General features: G+C 50.8%; 1 protein-coding gene and 1 long non-coding RNA gene across 5 annotated transcripts; both read right to left on the bottom strand.

Moving 5' to 3' along the window:
- Nucleotides 1-932: 932 nt before the first annotated feature.
- On the bottom strand, nt 933-5,430 carry LOC141744312 (uncharacterized). Of its 2 annotated transcripts, none has more exons than XR_012587403.1 (4): nt 5,318-5,430; nt 2,632-2,775; nt 2,424-2,510; nt 933-2,014 (listed from the first exon to the last, which is right to left on the bottom strand). It is a non-coding gene; the product is annotated as an uncharacterized LOC141744312 (long non-coding RNA). The 2 variants fall into 2 exon arrangements; XR_012587402.1 differs by having other exon boundaries at nt 933-1,472; nt 2,632-3,027; nt 5,318-5,425.
- Nucleotides 5,431-7,507: 2,077 nt separating this feature from the next.
- On the bottom strand, nt 7,508-13,901 carry LOC141745297 (sentrin-specific protease 2-like). Of its 3 annotated transcripts, XM_074592864.1 has the most exons (9): nt 13,647-13,901; nt 13,441-13,498; nt 12,308-12,443; nt 10,840-10,971; nt 10,225-10,428; nt 10,026-10,105; nt 9,546-9,630; nt 8,739-8,834; nt 7,508-8,297 (listed from the first exon to the last, which is right to left on the bottom strand). In XM_074592864.1, the coding sequence occupies exons 4-9, from the start codon at nt 10,966-10,968 to the stop codon at nt 8,235-8,237; spliced, it is 657 nt and encodes a 218-aa protein (XP_074448965.1). In that variant the 5' UTR covers nt 10,969-10,971; nt 12,308-12,443; nt 13,441-13,498; nt 13,647-13,901; the 3' UTR covers nt 7,508-8,234. The 3 variants fall into 3 exon arrangements, with proteins under 3 accessions (XP_074448965.1, XP_074448963.1, XP_074448964.1); XM_074592862.1 differs by lacking the exons at nt 7,508-8,297; nt 8,739-8,834 and having other exon boundaries at nt 8,882-9,630; XM_074592863.1 differs by lacking the exons at nt 7,508-8,297; nt 8,739-8,834 and having other exon boundaries at nt 8,882-9,630; nt 13,637-13,901.
- Nucleotides 13,902-18,708: the final 4,807 nt, after the last annotated feature.

Here is an 18,708-nt window from a genome sequence, read left to right on the forward strand (position 1 = left end):
GTGTTCAGGATGATGCCGGGTGGCACAGCGCTATCCCAGACTCCAAACCAGCACTGCGACTCCCCGCAGTGCGCCTTTGCTGGGGCTTTCGCTGGCTAATCTCGGCGGTTCTTTGCCTTGGGTACCATCCCCCTGGATATGAGTCAGTTTGTCACCACAGCTGCCTTATGGCTCGTGTGTGTTTAGCCCGTCGGCACCTAAAGGCACCTCGCAGCTCGTCCCTGCTTCCCACCCCAAAACGGGCACTCCGGGAGGCAGACTCCGTCTCGTGGCCAAGCACGGGTCTGGGCGGTCTTACTCGGGGTGTAAAATGGCAGAATGTGAACTCGGCTCCTGCCTGAGCTGAGCAGGGCACATCTAAATTCCTGCCCGTCTTCTCCCCTGCCCACCAACCCCTCCCAGACGTTCCTCCTCCTCCACGGGCTGTCGCGGTGGTGTTTGTCACTCAGCTCAGAAGGGACACCGCCATCACCACCACTTTGTGGACCCAGAAGGACTAGGAGTGCCGGGCAGGGGTCCCTCAGCTTCCCGCCACCATTGCCATGGCAGGGGCTTGCATGGAGGTGGCACATCAGCTCAGCGAAGCCCCGCTGCAGCGTCTGCTCCACATCTGGTCTGGGCTGGGAGGATGGCTTTGGGGGAGGCGTGCGGAGACCCTGCTCTGTCCTCCCGGTGTCACCAGAGAGGTGCCCAGCACTCCTGGAGATGGGCTCTGCTCCCTCCCCTGCCGCGTGGTGCATATATATCCATATATACACACACCGGCACAAGTGTCATTACATGTGCAGGCTTCACACTTCCAAACAAATCCTCATTTTCCACCAACCGAAACTGCAATTCTGTGTCACACGCTCAGACACTGTTCTCAAATAATACCCCCTCTACTCTGTTATTTACTTGCAATCTTCTTTGGTAATGACAGACCCTCATTAGCATTGGAGACTTTTTTTTAATCAGTATAAAGCTTAACTTCAGTCCCGTTGCATAAACGCTTGGTTTGACCACACCAGAAGGTTTTCTTTCTTTCAAGAGATTAAAGAACATTTCAAGTTCAGCAGCAGCAGAATTCTACTTTTTCCTAAAACCAAACAGTTCTAAATTTTGTGTCAGTTCTGATCAAGAATGCTCACTCCTGACACCGCAGTACCGGATTTTTTTCAAAAATCACCTGGTTTATCTTTGTAGCATCTCTTGAACCTGAATATTCAGCCTAATGGGCATTCCAGATTAAGCATTCCGAAATTCATTTGCTAAACCAACATGGGATCGTGCTTAAACCACTTCCAAACAACTTCAAGTTGAACTATTTACAATTGCCTCCCATCCAACACTGTGGGGATGGGGTGGGACACAACTCGCAGGACGAAGCAGATTTTCAGTGAATTCCAGGAGCAAGAGAATCAAGGCCATATTCTTCTCCGTCAAAATATTGGAGGAGGTGTCCTAAACTATGGCCACCTCACATATTAACCCTGCAAAGGGCAGTGCAAATCCTGAGAACTAATTTAGGTTACAAACAACAAATTTAACCTCAACGCGTTATTCCCTTCCAAAGGAAACAATCCACAGACATGAATTCTGAGTTAATGTGTTAATAGCACTGTAAGCAGCCTTCAACTCTTTGTAAAAGAGTTAGACAACGCCAGATTAAAGAAGGGCCAAAACCCCAAACTAAGGCTGTTCTTCCTTTGGGGAAAAAGACTTCTGTTCATAAAACTTCACCCTCTTGGCGGGATCAGGCAAGACAGAAGGAACCTTGTCGAAATACGGGTGGTCTGATACCGAGAAGGACACCAGAAATGCACAACTGGAGGGAAGCAGCAGGGAGGATCTTGCCCACAAACATACCCCGTACCCCTTGTTAGTTTTTAGAAGTTAATAAGCTTTGAAGAAATCAGTAGAGAAATTCCATGAGCATAAGCAAATGACTGACGTCTTCATCTATTTGCTATATTTTTAGAACAATCTTTGCTCTGTTACGTTAAGATGGATGTGGAAGCGGGACACCTGCGATCTGAGAAGAAAGAGACGTGTATCTAAACCAGAAAATTAAACAGCTGGCTTAGATCCATTCCGCTCTTTTGGATGTTACAACGTTGTCCAGTTTTTAAACACCCACGTTTTTGTTTCCAGATCATCATTCTTTGAAACCTCCCTCTTCAATCTCCCCCATTTTACAGGATTATGCCACTTCTTTAGTACTTCCAGCCTCCAAGGAACTCCTGGCACCTCACCTGCTCCAGATATTCCTGAGACTGGTAATAACCCCTACAATGACAAAGCTCTTACCCCCTACAAAGTCCCAGGAAATCCTCCCTGGCTAAAATGCCAAACACCAGGAGCCTGCATCCCTCCAAAAGCAGTTTACGCCCCAGCATCCTGACACATATTGAGGCTTCGTACAAGCCACTCCCACAGCTCACCCAAATTCCACAGTCTCTACTCGCTCATTCTGTTGTTCTTCAGGCATTTTCTCTTCCTAATCCTTGCTCTCTTGCCAAACCAGGCTCCTGGAATGAATGCGGAAGAAAAAAGAAGAAAAGCCAAACTTCTTTATCCTCCCTCTATTCCAACTCTGCTGGTAAGCAGATCAGGACTGGTGTTAGTATTAAATAACCATTTTGTTCTGACCTTGAATTTGTGACGTGTCCATTTTACAAACCTCCAGCTCCCTTGATGGTTACCAACAGTTCTTCCCCTTCATTGGGCATTGCTGGCATCGAGGTGGAAGCCCTGAAGTCCAGGCTTGTGTGTTTCCAAATCATTCTCTCCATCCTTGAAGCATATAGAAAACAACGGGGAATGCTGTAGGGATGACATTTCTGAGCACGTTCATCAAGGTGCGTTACAGTCATCTGCTCCACAGGCAGGGAATGCCAGGGCAGCAGCATTATTTGGGGGGCAGCAGACAGAAAAGGGTTCCGTGGACAGAAGCAGCCGTAAGGTATGGAAGTGAGGACCGCGTGTTCTTTGCGCTTCCGAGATCCAGGTTTTCCTCACGGGGATCCAAGTTACAGGTTTCACTTCCTTAGTGGAAGATACCGGCAAATAAAGGGATTGAAATATTTTTTAAATCCTAAATTCCTATACAATTACATAGTTCCACTTGTTTTCTTAAGGAAAGCTGCAGCCCCACATTACACATCATCAAATCTACGATAACATTTATGCAAGGTGTAATTGCGCTCACTTCACACTCCTTCCACCTCCCTGCTACTCAATTTAGCAACCGATCCAACAGAGAAGGAACAGCTTTTGCCTCTCTCCCCCTGAAGCACACCATCACCAGACCAGATCACTGCTGGGGGGGCTGCGAATCCACTGGGAGGGAAAGCAGAGCAGCCCCTTCCCATGACAGTTCCCACACTCCACCAAAAAGAAAAAAAAAAAGCCAAAAAAAGGCAAGAATGTGTTTTGAAAAATGAGACTATCAGACAAGAAGCACGGAAGCCCAGCTTCCTCCCACCACCTCTGCCGCTTGCACTGGCCCTGGGGCTCACTCCGTGCCACCAAGCCGGCAGGAGACTAGTCCAGCAGCAAAAAGCAAAGGATTTTCTGACAGCTTCAGGTACCGACCAGCCCAACAAAAAGTCAGATCAGGGGCAGCTGATGCAGGAGGAACACAAAGAACGACCTGTCCTTTTGGTGGCATCAAGCTATCAGATTGTTTCGAAACTTCTCAAACTGCTTCCTTAGTTCTTCTTCCACAACTTCCAATTTTTTTTTTCCCTTCTTTTTTGTTTTTTCCCCTCCCTGTTTAAACCGTGACATAAACCAGTTTCAGTTTGCTTTGCTGCTGAAATAGCAAGTCCCATTACTTGCGGAAGCACCTGGTATTTCTTCTCCATCCCCAATGCTGACATTAGGACTCGTGGCTCCACAATCCAGTCAAGCCTGCAAAGCAATGCAGCTGGAAACGCAATCGGGGAAAAAAAAATAAATCAGCTGATTTAATTCCCAGATCCGACTGGCTGTCCAAACACTAGTATAAGGGAGAAAGCAGAACACGTTTTCAGGAGCACAATTCTTGTTGGCAGCATGGACTTGGAGCAGCTCAATGGACAGTCGGAAAGTCATATCCTAGATTCTTTATCCAAACGCTGCTGCTACTCTGCAGAGACTTGAGCGCTTCCCGCTTCAAAAAGTAGAAAAGCCATTGACTCGGTAAAATAGAAGCCTTAAGTAAGCCAAAAATGTCATAAATAACACTAGCAAGAGCATTAGAAAAGCCGCTCCCTCATCTAGGCTGAAATAGCAGGTTGTAGCTCTGTGCTCTTCTCTCTTAATTTTACAAACGCCTACATTGCGTACAACTTGCCTATTTATGACTCACAAAAGTTCAGACATAACTCATTTTAAGCCTTGCTGAAGACTGTCTGCACGGGATTTTATTTTTTTAAATAAAAGTATAGAAAAGGAAAGTACAGGGAAGCAGGAAGAATGGGAACGTACAGACTAGGAAGTAGGTGGGATAGCAATTGCTGTCCTATCACACCCTGCACAGTTACCTTTCCAAAAGACTTTGCTCGAAAGGTCTTCGTGTTTCCACTCCTTCTGATTGGAAATACAGCGCAGGTTATCCTGCCAAACTTTTACTAAAGGTCGGCTGCCGTCTTAAACTGCTTTTCAGTGGACTTGCACAACAGCAATTCAATCAACCTTTTATAAAAAAAGCTAACCCACAGAAATCCACCTTGAGCAAGTCAGAACTAAGAGTTCCTCCCCAACAACACAACAGTTGTAAGAACGACGTGAAGACACCAACGGAGAGGGAAGACCGGGGGCGGCACGAGCCTATTCTCTAATCCCTGTCTTTCAGCATTCATTCCCATGCAGCATTTTTAACCTCAGCTCCATGGAAGGACAAACACTTGCACTATTAAAGCTTCTTACAGGGCATCTGAAAGAGAAAAGGCCCTACCCAAAGCAAGACACTCCAATTTCCTGCTCAGAATTGTTACGTTCTCTTCAAAATGGATTTTTTGCCACCTCCAGTGAAGGCTAAAACTTCAAACTACTCATCACCTCCACAACTCCTGCTGAGGCTGCGAGAAGTTCAAAAAGTACAGGCTGATGAGGGAAAAAAGCACCCAAACCACAGCGCTGACCCCGGCACTGCACTTCTCCGTAAAAACTAAAGACCTCAAAGGAAAACAAGGCTCATTTCCCAAAGGAAAAACACCCCGACCCCGCCGCCGCCGCCGGGGCCACGGCGGGCTCGGGCCGCGGCGCCGCCCGGAGAGGGGCGGCGGAGGGAGGGATGGAGGGGAGCGCGGGCTGTCCCGGCCGGGCAGCGCACTCAGGCTCCGTGTATTACCCGCTCGCCGTAGTTCTGCTCCCCGCTGTCGCTCATCGTCCCGCCGCTCCCCGCCACCAGCACCGCCGACCCGACCCGACCCGACCGTCCCCGGCGCCAGCGCTCTCCGCAGAGGAAGTGACGCCGCCCCGCCGGCGCGCGGGCCCCCGCGCCAGGCCCCGCCTCCCCCGCCGCCGGCCCTGAGGGGAGGCCCCGCCCCGCGGCGGCCCTGGCGGGAGGCCGTGGCGGCTGGCGGCTGGCGGCGGGCGCCGGGGGTGGCCCCCTCCTGCCCGGGCTCGGGAGCTGCTGGGGGCCGGGGGGGCGGAACCCGACGAGCGGCCCCTTCAGAGACAGCTCCAGTGCCCGGTGGAGCTGGTCCTGCCCGCCCGAGCGGGGCCAAGGCCAGGATCCTGTCTTTCATGGAAGCAGAGAAGGGGTTGGCTTGGAAGGGACCTTCAAGCCCACCCAGTGCCACCCCCTGCCCTGGGCCGGGACACCTCCCACCAGCCCAGGCTGCTCCCAGCCCCGTCCAACCTGGCCTTGAACCCCTCCAGGGATGGGGCAGCCACAGCTTCTCTGGGCAGCCTGGGCCAGCGTCCCACCACCCTCACAGCAAAGAATTGCTTCCTCACATCTCATCTAAATCTCCCCTCTTCCAGTGAAAAACCGTTCCCCCTCATCCCATGGCTCGTGCCCTCCAAAAGGCCATTTCCTAAGGAGAAGCGAGGCCCAGCTCCCACACAACTGCTCACCCAGAGCACAGTGTTAACAGGCTGTTGCTCCCCAGGGGCTGCTCTCAGGGAACCTCCTTGGGGCACAAGGACACGAGCCCCGGCTGAAGGGCCAGAGCCCAGGAGGTGACCCTGTAGACAGAGGGGACGGTGGCTGGTACGCCTACCATTTCCCCACCACCTCAGACGCAGAGGCTTTCAGCAGCCACCAGCGCTGCCAAGCGACCAGCAGCCCGTGTCCCCCGACGGGGTTTACTCCACACAAGTCCTTGGCGGGTCGCGGAGAGGACAGAGAAGGCACCAGGTAAGGTGTTCACAGCAGCATCACCCGGCTCCTTCCATCACAGCCCCGAGCCCCCTCTGCTTAACGGGGGGGGGCCCAGGAGGACCTGGGCAGTGTCCTTACCCCACTCGCCCCTCTGCAGGGCTTGTTTTCTGCTTCATTGGGCTTTTTCCCAAAAAAACCCCCAGATTCTGCTTTTGTACTCAGCAGAGCACAGGGTCAGCCTCAAAACTGCAGCCCCCAGACAGCGAGAACCCAAGGGAAGGGGAAAGGACACTTCAAGCGTTCAGTTACTGCGTCCTAGCGGTAATAAACAGCTAAAATCTTCCACGTCCTCCAGGAGCCCGGGAAGATGTAGTATCTCATGGAGGGACAAGCCGCGACACATTGCCTTTGCAATAGTCCTTCCTTTGGAGAACCTCCTCTGGTTTGGGGACGGATTAAGCTCATCACTTTGAAAGCAGAGGGCGATGCGGCTGCTGACCCGCACCACAGCCAAACCACCGCGTCAGCCGGCCCAGGAGAGCAGACCTTCAGGCGAGGAGCAGCCCGGGAAGGCTGATCCCACCCACGGCAACAGAGGGCATGGCCCCAAAATCACCAGCTTTCCCCCCGAAGACGAGGAGAGGAGAGACCGCATCACTGGGCAGGAATCACCTCACATGATGGTAACTGCCATTACAGAAACAACACCACACGGTCATTTGTACAAGCGTTCCAACACGGGGCTTCCAAACCACCTCTTGGGCAGTTTTTCCTCTGCGATGGTCGAGGAAAGACCTGAAATCCCACTCCAGCTCCGGAGTGTAAGCTGGGGGGGGGGGGGAATGAAAGAAAGGGGGAAACACCATGTTTAAACAGATCTAGCTGGGTCTGAGCGTAACAGAGCGAGGATCGACACAAGCTCTTCATTGGGCAGACGCCTGGAGGCAGCGCCTGCGGCAGAGCAGCAATAATCTCCTACTTGGCTGTTCCTGGGATTCTCGCTGCTGAACAACGTCCTGGTTGTCCCTTCAGCATTTTGGGACAATCGCTTGGAGGTTCTGGTGCTCTGATACCCAGCCTGGCCAGTCTTCTTCCTCCATAGACTGTGAGTGAGCTAAAACCCACATTGATATGTCAACCTTATTTTCAATGACAAAAAAAAATAAACCACTCTCCTTACCAGATCAAGTTTCATTCCAGTAAGGCTCTTTAAATAATTTAAATATTTATTTTAACAAAAATAAATAAATACTTCTCTTTTCACATTATAAAACTCCCTGGAGACAGAAAAAAACCAAACCAACCCCAACCACAGGGGGTTCTCTTGCAAATCAAAAGATGGTAAATGCTTTCTTCTGATGGTCATCACAAATCCACTTGTAGGCATCAAGTAGATGGTAGATTATTCCAGAAACAGAAGAAAACTCTCTTTGAGGAAACAGTAGTTCAGCACCTTCTTGTTGGGATGAGAAGTTCAGCTCACACAACTGTTGCCACCACCAGATGAGTCCCATTTGTCCATAACGTGACCACGTGTGCTGTGAGAGAAGTTCAGCTCATGCAACTGTTGCCACCACCAGATGAGTCCCATTCGTCCATAAGGTGGCCACGTGCGCTGCGAGGTGTGAGCAGCCCTCTCTGCGATGGAAGTTCACAGCATTTGTTCTTAAGCTTTCCCTTGGCCAGGTGACACCAACCTTTCCAGCTTGCACTTAAGGTGTGTTAGCTAATTTCAAAGAGAGTTACTGTCTCCAAAATAGGGGCAGGTGGGGGGGAATAACAATCTTAACCACTACTTCTTAACCTACAGAGAAAAATGTTTTCCTTAACCTACAGAGAAAAACTTCTAACAACAACAACAACAAAGTATTAAAAAAGTAACTAGAAAAAGAGTTGGTCACCCAAAGGTGACCCCAGGGTTCCTCCTGTCGTGCAGGTCTCACAGCAGGTCCTGATGGAGTATTTCCCATACCATCTTCTTACGGAAGTAAGGCATGTGGGTCTGAAAAGAAAAGAAAACTCCATGAAATACACGTCATGGCAGAAAGAGACACAAAATACGCAGAAACACCCACTTAATTCTTTACTAGGAAATTCCTTTTAAGAACTGTCATCACTTGCCCTTCGGGTACAGCCTGGCTTTCACCCACACAGCTCCTAAGAGGGTGACATGCCACCAAACCCAGATCTCCTTGACCACACAACAGCTCACAAGCACTTTCACAGAAGAGCACTGCCTTGGAAAAGAACCAGTGTCTGCATTGGTCAAAGGCTGAGACCCATTTCTCCCAAAGATCCAAAGGCCAGATCTCACAAACCCACTGGCTCCAGTATCTCCCCCAAGAGGAATCTCACGGGGAGCAGACACCTCAGCCGCTGCGTAACTTCCCTGGCTCTTGTCTCTGTGCGAAAGGGGCTGGAGCTGTTTAGAACCTTCACTCACCTGTGTAAAGGTCATCGGTCTGTCTCTGCAGATGTAATCTGCGTATTTGCAGGTGAAAACGCCGCAGTCGCTTCCGTTTGATTGCTGAGGGATTTCCTAACGAATGCAAAGAAGATGGAGAATTTGCCTCTATCTTCAAGGAAAAGCAACTTGGAAGCAGCACCCACTACCAAAAATACCCTAACCAGACACTCCTGAACTTGCACCATCCCCAGTAACCGCTCCCCAACACAAGGAACAGACCCCAGGAACTGCACATCATCCCTCCCCTCGGCTTCCTACGCTCGGATGTTACAAGCCAAATTCCTGGCAGGCTGATAAGGGACAGCAGGCTTCCCCCCTGCAAGGTGTCTGGAGGTTTCTACAGTGTCTTTCTGAAGTGACATCCCTTAAACCAAATCTTTAGGTGCTGCTTTTTACTATTAACTTGCTGAGAAACATCAGCCCAAGCCCTTGCTTTGTCACGTGCCAGGATCTGGGCTGCAAACAAGCAGCCCACGTTCTCTGACAACTGCTAAAGAGACTTGAAATTTGACTTGTGAAATGGGGGCAAAGCCAAATTCACCTTCACGTGGCAGAGCAATTTTAAAAAAAAAAAAAAAAAAAGAAAGTATTCAGCCAGCAAGGAGAGGCACTGCGCAAAGATTTCATCCCAGCATGGTTTCCTGGTCCACTTGCAGCCCCATGTGGGACCAGAAGAAGATGCTTATGGCTGTTCTCTAAAGTCCTGGCCTTATGAAAAAGCGTTAAGAGCTTCGTGACAAGGAGTTCTAGTTCACATTTCAAGTGCAAGTAGTGTTCGCTTACGTGTGGCTCCATGCTGTGAACAGTCCACTCCGAAACATTCAGCTCCATGTTTCTTTTTTCACGGCTCTCCTCTTGCAGGTATTTGCTGTTTAAAACAAAAGAAAAAAAAAAAAATCACTCTTCATCGTTGTAATTCAGGCCGAGAAAAAAAGAGCTGCTGAAAGATCACAGGAAGATGAGTGGCAGGAGGGTTTTATTGATCACTAACTAAGTTGGTGCCCATGTGCCATGGGGCTACCATGTCTTTGTCTGTGCTATAGGGGGAAGGTGGCAGAACCCAGGCATCCAAGACGCTGGGTGGAGGGGACAACGTGAGACTAGGGAAGGAGTCACTGTCAGACAACTCGCAGCAAGCGAATCCAAGATTTCTCGTTTGTTATCTACAAGACATGTGGAAACTTGCCGTCGTGTCACAGGGGCAAAACCCAAAAACCTTCTCCTAATTCACAACACAAAAGCACTGACTGAGCAGTTACATACAGCAAAGTCTCACAAATCTTGTCCCCTCCTTGTCCCAGGGAGTCGTAGTATTTGACGGTCTTCTTTCTGGTGTCTATGACCTGTTATTCAAAGGTGACTGTTAGACAAAGCACCACCTTGTGCTGCACAAACCTCAATGACTTTTCTTGCTAGCTTTTTCTCCCCACCCAACTCTAAATAACAAGCCCGTTTGACTCACCGCTAGTGTCCAGTGCAAACGCAAGTTAATGGGCACTAAGATGATGTCCCTCTGGAAGAGATCCACACGCCTGGTCCATCTTCCTACAGCTTTGTAGCCCCCAGAAGCAAGTTTTTCGTAAAAGAACGAACTAAAAGCGTGGACTGATGGATATCCTTCCCTCTTACTTCTTTCCATCACAAGACCCATGTAGAAATTGATGACCTGTACCATAAAGAGTAAGCTTGAGATGTGAAATAAGACACTAGCTTACCAAATGAAAAGCACAGCAAGATGTCTTTTCTGGCCACCCTGAAGTACGCAGCTGAGAGAACTCCAGCCTCAGCTGTCAGCTTTTGTTGTGAGAATTTCCCACTTGGTTACATCTGCAGCTTGATAAAAACACCTGCCACCCACTCCAAGAACCTACACTAACTCCTGGAAGCGGCACAATACAAGTAAAGGAACTGCCAGAAGCACCGGACCCTTCAGTACCTAAAATAAGAACTGCACAGAGATTTCTAGGCTCTGCAGTGCAGGTCATCAAATAACTTTGCAAAGACTTGTGTACACGCTGAAGGGGCATTTTGAAATAAACGCCCCATTAGAAGATCCCTGTGCTGCAGCTACTTTTACCTCATCATTTAGCCAGCAAAGCTTCCTTAGGGTGTGGACGTCCTGGCGCGTGACCCTTAGTTTGAAGGCACTGCTCAGGATCTCCTCTGGCTCACCTTTGCCTAATGCGGCAACGACCTCTCTCTCCATGGCCTGAAATGGACAATTGAATGGGGAAGGACTTGTGCAACAGAGCATCGAGCATGCCAACCTGTGGGCAGCTTTCAACTCAAACACGGCCTGGAAATGAAGCTCAGGTGACAGTGCAACTGCCTTTGCCGGCTTTCGGCTAGGTTAGCAATCGCCCTTTTTGGTTGGTTGGTTGGTGTCAGCATCCCAACTTGGAACTTCAGGGCCCAGGTTTGCCTCAATTTGTTTTCACCAAGGAAGCTGAGATAAAACGCAGGGACGAGCAAACACACAGCAAATGCCTTTCCCATGCGATGCTGCAGCCCTCACAACGCTGAGGTTTAAGGCAACCGCAGCAGGCATTCTCCACGCCAAGGCAGCTACGTCAGGAGCCTGAAAGAATGTGAGGGTGGGGGGAACTTCAAGGGAGCTGAAGTACCAGCAAAGGGGGAAACCGAGGCAGCTACACTGCAGTCAGGCAATCGGGAGTCCAGGCTGTGCATGCAACTGGTTGTCATTTGGACGTTTCCATCCAAGTCTGCTTAAGGAACGCAAATAAACCACTGGGTCTGTTAGAATAAAATACTCTGAACTGCAAGAGCATCTTCTTCTCGGTTGAACGTGGGCTAGCAGGATAAGAAAACCCCTGGTTTTCCTTGTACTGAGCATCACTCTGCAGACATTGTAAACTCTGGACTTGCTAGCCCTTTCCAAGTCAATCCTCAAGAGGCAAAAAAGGGGGCGCTCAATTAGACGGCAACTCCCAAGAATAAGAGCAGCCAACATTCAGACAAGCAGGGGAACCTCAACTCCCACTCCCTGTTGCATAGCGTAACTAAGTGAACTCCTGTGACCACTGCTACACGCACTGCAACCATGCCCAGCGCGCATCCGCGGCTCGGTGACATCCCGAGGACGTACGCAAGATGCTCAGGTCCCCCACAAGCAAGGCAACACCACGGAGCAGTAAAAGCTTCTATTTCAAGTTCTATCTTCATGCTAGGACAGGTTGAGAGGCAGATCCCATATAACTGTAGGAATCGGGCCAGCACTGCTCTGGGAGACTGCTGTTAAACCTGGACTCATTTTTGTCCGAGTAGCAGAAGACCCACCAACCCTTAGGTTGGAGCACAACTCAAGGAGTGCGTGGAGCATAAAATGCTTAAATCCTTTAAATCCTTCGAACCAGCTTTAGTGCTGACCTTTGCACTGGGAAGTCACAGCTGCAGACACTCCCTAACAGCTTAAATGCAAGTTCTTCAGATTTCAAAAAGCCTGAAGAACCACCTATAACAAATGGAGTTCCTTGCAGCTGTTTCACAGCCTTCAGTTTTGTCTAACAGCCTGTCAGCTACGGTACCTCTGTGAGTGGAGTAAAGCCTTCTGCTCTTTTCTGCAGCCTTGGCGGTTTCTTTTCTTCCACCTCACAGGCAGGTGACTTTTTGGCCTCACCAGGTCCATCCTGTTGCGGAGTATCTTCTGCTGGTGGGGAGCCCCTGCAAGGAGAGGGAGAGAGAAAGAGAGAGAGCTGTGAGCTGTGGACCTGTACCGTCCCACGGAATTCTCAAGAATTCACCTTCTGGACAAGAAATGCTTTTTCAAGGCTCCTGCTGACTACAGCCTCGGTTGCACATGTGTGACAACATCGTCTCCGCTTCCAGCACGGTTCTTTCGGAGCAGCCAGACTGGCATAGAAGGAAGCGCTGGAGGCTTTGTAAATTCCTTCCCACCTCCCTGTGCAAGACTCCTTTGGTTTCTCTTGATCAGTTTCATTATTTGGAAAACAGGGAAGCAACCAGCACTTCCTCTGTCAAGTGCTCTGGGATCTACTGGGGATAAATGCTGTGTGCTAGGGCTTATACTGCAAGGTATAACAGGAACACCCGCAACTCTACCTGCAGCCACATACAGTTAGCTTACGGAAACTAAGACCAGCACAGGGAACTAAAAATGGGACACCTACAGGATATTTACTTGCCTTCTGTAGGCTAGTCAAGAGAGTGACTGTCCCCGTTTGGAGAGGATTACCAGTAAAACCACGCAAACTCTGAAGAGCAAACACACAGACAGTAAAGTTGTCCGTACACATGTGCCTTCTTCAAAACCAAGAATTTGCCTTGTCACCAAAGACAAGGGCAGGGAGACCTTTTCCAGGAGGGAGACCTACAACAGACTCTCACAGTATTCTCCCCTTTCAGTCCAGCATGGTAAGAGTCGGTATCACAAGCTTTGTCAAATGACTTCCCTTGGTAGTTAAATCCACAAAAAAAGGCAAGAAAATGTTCCTTTCACTGGAACCCATCCTACCCTCTCAGTTCCTTTCTTTCCTTCTCTCCCCTCGAGCTCAGGTGAACCACGGACAATTCCAGCACACAACAGTGCCGCACGGCTAAAGAGAGCGCTAGGCTTTAAAGCGGGGAGAAGAACAGGCACGGAAAGAGACACGCGCACAGAGCCAAAAGAAACAAGAACCGTGATGAAAAGAGACTCTACCTGGTCACAACATCGCCCTGAGATGGCTCTGGGCAGCAAACATCCACCCATGTGATACCTGCACAGAAAAGCAGCAGTATTACAAAAATACGTCAACTTGCAATTTTACTTTTCAAGTAAAAACAAGCACAGAAGCCAGAGTTCTCTCAGGCAGACGAAACCTCAGAAAAACCAGGCACATTCAAGACTTCTGTACCGTGCAATACCTGTCCTCCTCTTTTTTGCCTCAGACTCGGCACGATCGTCCGCAGGCGCACAAGTGCTGAGGAAAGAACACACAGAACCGCGGCTTGAAACTTCCTTCAGCTTCTACCAGGCTGACTTCCCTTCACAGGACCCAAACTTCCAAAGGTACTTTCCAGAGCCCAAAGGTTTCCCTCTCCGGCGAAAGGCCCTCGGGCGGCGCGGGGCGGCGGGCGGCGGCGAGGAGGGCGCCGAGGGCCCCCAGCAGCCATCGGGACACACACCCCGCGCCGGAAATGCGCCCGGCCCGCGCGCCCGGCGCCGCCTCCCTATTGGCTGCCGGGGAGAGCCCCCCCGCCCCTGCGAAACGGAGGGGAGGGACGGGCAGGCGGCGGGGCGTGCGCATGCGCGGCGCCGCCTGAGGGAGGCGGGAATGGCCGCCCAGCCCTCCGCCGCCTCCTCCCCGCTGGGGCCGGGCCTGTGCCGGCCCGCCCCCGGCCAGGCGGGGAGCTTTCCCTCCCAGAAAGCCCCGAGCCGAGCCCTGGACGGCCGTGGAGGGCGACAGGCGCGTCTCCCTTTAGGTTAGAGGCCCCGCAGAGCCCGGAGGGGCGGCCGTCAGGGGCCCAACCGAGGCCGGAGGGACCTCGCGGGGGACCCACAGAGGCCCGGGGGGCCCGTCGGAGGCCGGAGGGGCCCCACGGAGGACCCAGAGGCTGGAGAAGCCGTTCCGCCTCCCGCAGGACGGGGGCGGGCCACAGCGCCCGGCGACGCTGGCTCTTGCGCGCCCGCTACTGCCTCCTGTGCTCTGCGGCGGTGAGGGAATGGCATTGCCGGGCTTACCCAGCCCTGGCCTCACGGCCCAAGCGACGCTTTGTGCTGCTCCGCTGGGGAGCTGCAGGCGCTGCGTGCGGTTCCGCCATGGCTCCGCTGCAACTAGGGACGCGGACGCTGCGTTCGACCCTGGTGACCAACTGTGATGTAGCGGCGGCCAAGGGCCCGCTGCAGGGAGCCCGGCTAAAGCGGCCGCTGTGGGGCTGGCGAGTGCTGAGCTGGCTCCTGGTGGCCTTGGCTGGCTCTCAGGGGCCATTCTAGGAAAGGGGGAAGGATGGTCTTTTGGGGAAGGGCTCTTCCCTGCTCCCAAGGCAGATGTGGCCCACGTGAGACTCGTACAGCTGCCCTGTGCCACAGGGTGATGCTGAGGCTTCTCTCCTGCCTTGGGACCCCCTACCCTGGGCACAGGTGTGGAGCCAGCCCTGGGGCTGCAGGATTCCTCTGCCAGGCATGTCCCCCCAGCCGCAGTTTCTTCCACCCTGCAGCATAACCCACCGCAGGACAATGCTCAGAAGAAGATGAGAAATCTTCTCTGGGAACTGTGGTGGTTATTCTAAAGCAGCTCCTCTGTGCTTCCTGGTAACACCACTTCCTTGTCCTCACCAGGACAGGGGTTTGAATGCTGTTAAATGATTTGAAAACACCTGCGTGAATGGCTTTGTGTGTGCCAGAAAAGTACCTGACAGTGGTGGCAGGGTCAGTGTGACTGCGGTGCCCGTCCAAAGGTTTTGTCCCAGTCGGATTCCTTTGTGCGTGGTGTTTGGTGTGGAGACTCTTGTGATCTCTAGACGTCAATAACCAAACACATCAAGAAGTTACCATTTCATTAAATTAATGCCACCAGACTGAGGGTCTTTCTTTTTAGAGTGGAGTCTCTTGTTGCACCTTACATTAAATGCTTTTTTTTTTTTCCTCTCTGTCCTGTATATGGCAAAAAATTCCCATTTTTCTAAAAGCAAATAAAACAACAGCTGGATGTGCCAGAGGCTGCCTGTTGTAATTCCTGGCACGTCTTTACAGTGCAGTTTTACATCAGTTACATTTCTCAGTGCCTGTAATTGATGCACCTGATGGTCATGACTTAATTCCTTACTGTGCCTTTGAGCTTCTTGCTCAGTCCATTGATGCGTAAGGACTCAAAATTAGGCTCTTTGGTGCATGAAAATCTGGAATCCCGTTACCAGACGTTTACATCCGCATGGATTACTGGAGTCCCATCTCCGATCCGATAGTGAATGCGGTTCATTCCAGAATCTGAGCTCATTAATTGTGCGTTACCCAAAGTCTGTGCCTTTAGAGCAGCTTCAGTGTGAAAGCAGCTTCACACACCTGGGTGCTGAAGCAGCATATTTCCAATTAGTGGCATAACAAACTGAACAATTAACCTTAGGGCTGGAGGAATGCTTGGTCATTTTAGCTATACCCCTACTTTTAGGTATGGAAAGCGTAATATGCTTAATCTGGCATTTCAATCTCTTTATTTCGCATGTGTTCAGGATGATGCCGGGTGGCACAGCGCTATCCCAGACTCCAAACCAGCACTGCGACTCCCCGCAGCGCGCCTTTGCTGGGGCTTTCGCTGGCTAATCTCGGCGGTTCTTTGCCTTGGGTACCATCCCCCTGGATATGAGTCAGTTTGTCACCACAGCTGCCTTATGGCTCGTGTGTGTTTAGCTGGTCGGCACCTAAAGGCACCTCGCAGCTCGTCCCTGCTTCCCACCCCAAAACGGGCTCTCCGGGAGGCAGACTCCGTCTCGTGGCCAAGCACGGGTCTGGGCGGTCTTACTCGGGGTGTAAAATGGCAGAATGTGAACTCGGCTCCTGCCTGAGCTGAGCAGGGCCCATCTGAATTCCTGCCCGTCTTCTCCCCTGCCCACCAACCCCTCCCAGACGTTCCTCCTCCTCCACGGGCTGTCGCGGTGGTGTTTGTCACTCAGCTCAGAAGGGACACCGCCATCACCACCACTTTGTGGACCCAGAAGGACTAGGAGTGCCGGGCAGGGGTCCCTCAGCTTCCCGCCACCATTGCCATGGCAGGGGCTTGCATGGAGGTGGCACATCAGCTCAGCAAAGCCCCGCTGCAGCGTCTGCTCCACATCTGGTCTGGGCTGGGAGGATGGCTTTGGGGGAGGCGTGCGGAGACCCTGCTCTGTCCTCCCGGTGTCACCAGAGAGGTGCCCAGCACTCCTGGAGATGGGCTCTGCTCCCTCCCCTGCTGCGTGGTACCTGGCAGGGAAGGGCGAGCGCCTTCAGGGCGGCCACAGGGGCTTCCTGGGAAAGCCCCGCTTGTTTGGGAACGGCTCAGCAGTCGGCTGCGGGTGGCAACTTCTTCCTGTAACTGCTCCAACGTAACTCCCTCTTCTGCTCTGAGAAACCCACAACAATTTATTGTCGTTTAGACAGGTATTCTCTCACCCGATGACCCCTCCCCACCCAGGAAGGGGAACTGGGAAAAAACAAGGAAAGCCGAGGACTGAAATTCAAACAGGTTTAATAGAATAAGACTAGACGATTAACATTAAGAACACTAAAGAACCAGTATTGATCCCGATACCAATAGAAAATGCACAAGGACTATTCCCAGCCCATCCCATCAGCAGAAGCCGTGCTCTCCCAGCAGGGACAGCCAATGTGGGACCCTGCGAGTGCTGCGGCGTCCGGAGGAAGGGAAGGGCTCAGGGCTCCGGCACCGGGGCAAGGAGTGCTTCCCATGGCAGCCAGCAAGGGGGAGAGAACTCTGCAGCAAACTTTCTCATTTATACTGAATGGTTATAAATACAGAGAGACATCTATATACACAAACACAGAGAGACATCTATATACACACCTGCACAAGCGTCATTACGTATGCAGGCTTCACACTTCCAAACAAATCATAATTTGAAATACGGGTGGTCTGACACTGAGAAGGACACAAGAAATGCACGACTGGAGGGATGCAGCAGGGAGAATCTTGCCCATCCACATACCCCGTACCCCTTTCTAGTGTTTAGAAGTTAATAAGCTTTGAAGAAATGAGTAGAGAAATCATATTAGCGTAAGCAAATGACTGAAGTCTTCATCCCTTTGACATATTTTTACAACAACCTTTGCTACATTACGTTAAGATGGATGTGGAAGTTACTCTGATTAAAAAAAAAAAACCAACCAAACAAACAAAAGACCCGACTACCATATTAAACAATTGCTGACCAGGCACGTACCAAGTAATCACCACCACCATTAACTAATTCACACAACGAGACTCACTACTTTTCCCTTTAACTAGTCTTCTTCCCAGCCCTCCCATGCCTGAATCACATGCACTCCTGTGAGCGCAATTTCAATGAAGGAAAACACAATAAAAGCGACTTGGAAAAATGTGGCAATTATTACAGCATACCGATGGTATCTCAAGTGTGTTCCAGTATTCGAAGTATTAGTAGCACCTAATAACTTAGAGCCTCTTCAGTTAAAAAGAGCTTCCGGAGTTTAATCCCACTATGGACTATAAACTCTGAAAGAGAATTTGAGCGGGGATTTTCTTTCCCTTCTTTTTTTCACACACCCCTCCCTTTTTAAACTGTGACATAAACCAGTTTCAGTTTGCTTTGCTGCTGAAATAGCAAGTCCCATTACTTGCGAAAGCACCTGGTATTTCTTCTCCATCCCCAATGCTGACATTAGGACTCGTGGCTCCACAATCCAGTCAAGCCTGCAAAGCAATGCAGCTGGAAACGCAATCGGGGAAAAAAAAATAAATCAGCTGATTTAATTCCCAGATCCGACTGGCTGTCCAAACACTAGTATAAGGGAGAAAGCAGAACACGTTTTCAGGAGCACAATTCTTGTTGGCAGCATGGACTTGGAGCAGCTCAATGGACAGTCGGAAAGTCATATCCTAGATTCTTTATCCAAACGCTGCTGCTACTCTGCAGAGACTTGAGCGCTTCCCGCTTCAAAAAGTAGAAAAGCCATTGACTCGGTAAAATAGAAGCCTTAAGTAAGCCAAAAATGTCATAAATAACACTAGCCAAGAGCATTAGAAAAGCCGCTCCCTCATCTAGGCTGAAATAGCAGGTTGTAGCTCTGTGCTCTTCTCTCTTAATTTTACAAACGCCTACATTGCGTACAACTTGCCTATTTATGACTCACAAAAGTTCAGACATAACTCATTTTAAGCCTTGCTGAAGACTGTCTGCACGGGATTTTATTTTTTTAAATAAAAGTATAGAAAAGGAAAGTACAGGGAAGCAGGAAGAATGGGAACGTACA

The sequence above is a fragment of the Larus michahellis genome, chromosome 6 (assembly GCF_964199755.1).
Source record: "Larus michahellis chromosome 6, bLarMic1.1, whole genome shotgun sequence".
In the NCBI taxonomy this organism is placed as follows: Eukaryota; Metazoa; Chordata; class Aves; order Charadriiformes; family Laridae; genus Larus; species Larus michahellis.